At 38.2% G+C, this 5,795-nt stretch overlaps 1 gene segment (V, D, J or C); it reads right to left on the bottom strand.

Moving 5' to 3' along the window:
- Positions 1-1,873: 1,873 nt before the first annotated feature.
- Positions 1,874-2,402, bottom strand: LOC120567874 (the record flags this gene model as incomplete). The annotated part of the segment is given in 2 exon segments: positions 1,874-2,178; positions 2,269-2,402. Coding segments are annotated over 2 exon segments (423 nt in total), but the record flags the coding sequence as incomplete, so codon positions are not given.
- Positions 2,403-5,795: the final 3,393 nt, after the last annotated feature.

Here is a 5,795-nt window from a genome sequence, read left to right as displayed (position 1 = left end):
TAACAGAGCTGCCTTCTAAACTGTTCTCTTCTTTCTCTACTGGATTGAGTTCTTCACAGGTGACACCTAAAGGAAGACATAACTGTTATTTCATGTTGTAAATGACTTAATACAAGATTAACATTCAGATGTTATTAGAAAAAAACGTTTGTAGGCTTTATAGTCTAACATACCTGTTAGAATGAAGAGAAACAGCAGAGGAAACACACACTGCTGCAGTGACATCATGTTGAATAAAGGTAATGTTGATAGTTTGTGTATTGATCTCTGTTGAATATAGAAGTTCCTCTCTCTTCTATAGTTCAGTAACAGCTCAGCTCCTCCCTGAGTCTCTCTGTCTCCTCGTAGCTCTGGATTTTCACTTCTCTCAGTTACACTACTAAGGTAAAGTGATTCTAGACTACATGATGAAAACTATGAAGTTTATCAGTGTGTGACTCCCTCTGCTGGATGTTGTGGAGTGATGTGTTGTCTTTTCTCCAAAGGTTTTTGTACAGAGTTTTGGTGATTCCTGTCACTGTGGGCCTCAGAGCACAGTAGTAAACAACAGAGTCAGACACCTTAGCTGAGGAGATCTGCAGATCTATTTTGGTTTTATCGTTACTCACTGAAGCAGACAGTCCCGAGTTTGCAGCATTTTGCGTTCCCACGACGAAAGATGAGAAACTCTGGTGGTTTTCCCTGGATATTGTCGATACCAGAAGAAATAATCAGCACCAAGCTTGTTTGGAGTATCTGTAGGACAGAGTAACAGAGCTGCCTTCTAAACTCTTCTTTTCTGTCTCTACTGGTTTGAGTTCTTCACAGCTGATACCTAAAGGAAGAGATAACTCTGTTATTAGACGTAAAAGTCTAAAAAAGATGATTCACATTCAGATGCTCAGAAACCTTTTCATGCTGCATAATCTAACTTACCTGTTAGAATGGAGAGAAACAGCAGATAAAACACACAATGCTGCAGTGACAGCATGTTGAATAAAGGTAATGTTGATGGTTTGTGTATTGATCTCTGTTGCATATAGAAGTTCCTCTCTCTTCTATAGTTCAGTAACAGCGCAGCTCCTCCCTGAGTCTCTCCGTAAAGCAATTCTAGACTACATGATGAAAAATATCAAAGTTTATCAGTGTGTGACTACCTCTGGTGGATGTTGTGGAGTATTGTGTTTTCCTTGCATCCAAGGTTTTTAGATTAGATTAGATTCAACTTTATTGTCATTGTGCAGAGGACAATTACAAAGATAACGAAATGCAGTTTGCATCTAACCAGAAGTGCAAAAAAGCAGAAAAGTGCCATGTGATATACAAAGTATAGACAACTGGTGCATAGACAGGACAAGAAATATATTGCAATGTTATAAGAGCAGAATAAATATGGCTATGTAATATGAACAGTGTTTGAACAACATTTACGCATTGTGTGCAATGTAGTAGCAGTGACACTATAATAGTAGTATGAATAATATAGCTATATGCAATGTATGAGCAGAATATATAATAAGAAAAACAGAATAAATATGGATATTCTGAATGCACCATATAGACAGATATGTACAGTATGTACAGTTATGTGCAGTTTGGTAACATTATAAGAGTAGTAAGAATAAGTATATGTGCAGGATGAATAGTATGAAGAGCAGTAGAATATGGCTATGTATAGATGTAATTACAGTATGCACATTTGTAAATAAATAAATAGAACAGTATGGGTGGGGTAGGGTAGTGCAAATTGTCCGGGGGGTGTTTAGTAGGTTCAGTTGTCACCGGGATAACCTGCAGTGTGTGACTCCCTCTGGTGGATGTTGTGGAGTATTGTGTTGTCTTTGCTCCAAAGGTTTTTGTACAGAGTTTTGGTGTTTCCTGTCACTGTGGGCTGCAGAGCACAGTAGTACACAGCAGAGTCAGACAGCTGAAGCTTCTGGATCTTCAGAGGAACTGATCTTAACTTGGAATTGTGTGTAGATGAAAATCTCTCCTTGAACTCGTCTGGTGTGTTCCCTTCATCCCCTTGAAAGCGGCTCAGAATGAATTTGGGGCGGTTGTTTCCATCCTTCCTGTACCAGAAGAGATAATCATTAGTTGTACTGCTGTCATATTGACAGCCAAGTGTTACTGCCTCTCCTTCAGTAGCAGTCACATCTCCTTCTGGTTGCAGCACGTTGTCTTTTTGTGCTCTGCATTCTGTAAAACAGCAACAAACAGAATCAGTGTGCTGTTAAAGAATCATATCAATGTTGGATTGATATCAAAGAAACAGAGTTGTGTTCATACCAAGGCTCATAGCAGCCAGCAACACTGAGATGAACAGAGGCTTCATATCTGCAGTGTGGAGTAACTCTGAGCTACAGCAAGTATAAAGAAGGCTGTGATCTCTCTGTTTAGTCTTCATCAACACTAAGTTGGTGGATTAGAAGGAGGAACCTGATCACAGCCCTGGGTTATTCCCCCTACTGACTACTTTACACCTAACACATGTTGTGCCTCTCTCCTTTTCTTACTTTACAATTCCTTAGCTTTGTGTTTCGAGGGGCGGCCTCTAGATCACCCAGTAAGAGCATTCGCCCCATGTTGGCCTAGTCCTGCAGCGGCTCGGGTTGAATCTGACCTGTTGCCCTTTGCTGCGTGTCATCCCCCATTTCTCTCCCCCTTGCATGTCTATCCACTCTCACTTAAAATAAAGGGGAAAAGCCCCAAAAAAATTATCTTAAAAAAAAGGTTGTGTTTCGAGGCCTTATCTAGTAGTAAATTAGAATAAATAATTAACTCTGACTCTGCACTCTAATACTTTTATAATGTTTTATGTCTAAATGACATAAAAAGATGAATGTAAAAGAAGAACAAAAACAATGATATTGTGTCAGTCTGTCACAAATAGGTGCTAGAGTTCTATGGTTAGTAGTAAAGTTAATCACTTTATGGATAAACAATCTGTAAATGCATGTGTGAAAGAGAAAATAAATGTTTGAATAAACATACCTTTATCTCAGGTTCAAAACACACCAACTGGATCACATAGAGTCGGAAATCTTTTTTCTTTTTAAATGAAGGGGAGTAACTTTACGTTACCCAAGCGGTTTTGCTGCTATAACGTCAGCAGATTGCAACACGTAGCCATTTACTTTATAAGTCGATTGGTCATCTCATTTTGGGTGAACATCAACTTATGAATTATGGAGGGAACCCAAGGAAGCCACAACAATAGACATTAATGGCCGACATAGCTCCTCTGTTAATGAAATGATTGAGCCATGACGTGCCATTGGCCGCTACTATTAAATGAAGTTTGAAGTTGTTGCATATCCATTTTGAATATTTGACACGCATGTTTTTCATATCGCAATCCATTTTTTGTTGACCACCACATAGTTTTTATATGTAAACAGAATTATCTTCATTTCCAACTGGCACTCAGTCACATAACTTCACTTCTTCATGCTTCTCTGTGATCTGTCAGGTTGGGATATAGTGGATCTGGGCAATGATGTGTTCATGAAGTATCGCATTGCTGGGAATTAATAACATTACTTGATTCAAGAATAGACGGAAATTAAATCATTTGTCGAACACCTTTTAAAATAATATACTTTTTCCTCTTTCAGTTTGGGTAAAGGTATCAAGTCTTTAAAGTCAAAAGGCTCAAGTCCAAGTGAAGTCATGAGTCATTGGTGTTGAAGTCCAAGTGGAATGCAAGTCTTTTCTTCTCGAGTAGTGTCTAAAGTCATTAAATTTGTGACTGAAGTCTGCACCTCTGGTTAAAGGACTCTAAATATTTGCATCACATTTAGCATATTTAAATTACTGTCATGAGTCTCAAAGATTGTATTGGAGAAGACAACAGGATGTCTGTTAAGTAACACTTATCGACAATGAAAAATAAAAACTGTAGAGAAAAATAACTTTCTTGTGAAGTTCTTCTGTCTAAACAACAGTTAAGATTCACAACAACAATGACCTGGATAACATCTTTTTCATGAAGTTGTAAGCAGGAATAATCAGTGTAAACAATGAATTATGGCAATTATTCAGTGATTTCTGTTCTAAGTGTCCATTATTAGTGTCGTATTGAACTCTGTTGAATATAGAAGTTCCTCTCTCTTCTATAGTTCAGTAACAGCTCAGCTCCTCCCTGAGTCTCTCCGTCTCCTCGTAGCTCTGGATTTTCACTTCTTTCAATTACTCTTCTAAGGTAAAGTGATTCTAAATTACATCATATTGAAGTTTAACAGTGTGTGACTCCCTCTGGTGGATGTTGTGGAGTATTGTGTTGTCTTTGCTCCAAAGGTTTTTGTACAGAGTTTTGGTGTTTCCTGTCACTGTGGGCTGCAGAGCACAGTAGTACACAGCAGAGTCAGACACTGCAGCAGAGGAGCTTTGCAGGTCTATTTTGGTTTTATCGTCACTCACACTTACTGAAGCAGACAGTCCAGAGTTTGCAGCATTTTGCGTTCCCACAAGAAAGATGAGAAACTCCGGTGGTTTTCCTGGATATTGTCGATACCAGTAGAAATAATCAGCACCAAGCGCTTGTTTGGAGTATCTGTAGGACAGAGTAACAGAGCTGCCTTCTAAACTGTTCTTTTCTGTCTCTACTGGAGTGAGTTCTTCACAGCTGATACCTAAAGGAAGAGATAACTCTGTTATTAGATGTAAAGGTCTAAAAAGATGATTCACATTCAGATGCTCAGAAACCTTTTCATGCTGTATAATCTAAATTACCTGTGAGGATGGACAGAAACAGCAGATAAAAAACACAATGCAACAATGACAGCATGTTAAATGAAGGTAATGTTGATGGTTTGTGTATTGATCTCTGTTGAATATAGAAGTTCCTCTCTCTTCTTATAGTTCAGTAACAGCTCGCACCTCCTCGAGTCTCTCTGTAAAGTGATTCTAGACTACATGATGAAAAATATCAAAGTTTATCAGTTTGTGAGTACCTCTGGTGGATGTTGTGGAGTATTGTGTTTTCCTTGCATCCAAGGTTTTTAGATTAGATTAGATTTATTGTCATTGTGCAGAGTACAAGAACAAAGACAACGAAATCCAGTTTGCGTCCAACCAGAAGTGCAAAAAAGCAGAAAAGTGCAATGTGATATATAAAGTATAGACAACTGGTGAATAGACAGGACAAGAAATATATTGCAGTGTTATAAGAGCAGAATAAATATGGCTATGTAATATGAACAGTGTATGAACAACATTTACACGTATGTACAATGTAGTAGCAGTGACACTATAATAGTAGTATGAATAATATAGCTATATGCAATGTATGAGCAGAATATATAATAAGACAAACAGAATAAATATGGATATTCTGAATGAACCATATAGACAGATATGTACAGTATGTACAGTTATGTGCAGTTTGGTAACATTATAAGAGTAGTAAGAATAAGTATAAGTGCAGGATGAATAGTATGAAGAGCAGTAGAATATGGCTATGTATAGATGTAATTACAGTATGCACATTTGTAAATAAATAAATAGAACAGTATGGGTGGGGTACATTGTCATATATATTAATGGACCAACAGACCCCGTGTCTCTGGACGGAGACCAGTGAAGGATATCAGAAGCACTTTTCCGGTGATCTCTTCCTTTCGTGCGCAGCCTCTAACTGACAGAGACAACGTAAATGTGACGTGAGCAACCTGTCTGAAAGTGTGAAGTCTTCTGGTAGCTGTGCCGAGAGAAATCTCAATCATTCCCAATCTTACAGAGACGGAGGGCGTAAGTATATGTAAGGAGATAACATAGGCACAGGCTAATTACTGATCACTAACATGCTAGTTAAC

Source organism: Perca fluviatilis, chromosome 11, assembly GCF_010015445.1.
Source record: "Perca fluviatilis chromosome 11, GENO_Pfluv_1.0, whole genome shotgun sequence".
Lineage (NCBI taxonomy): Eukaryota > Metazoa > Chordata > Actinopteri > Perciformes > Percidae > Perca > Perca fluviatilis.
The sequence above is the reverse complement of the archived record's forward strand: the minus strand, read 5'-3'. Positions and strand labels throughout refer to the sequence as shown.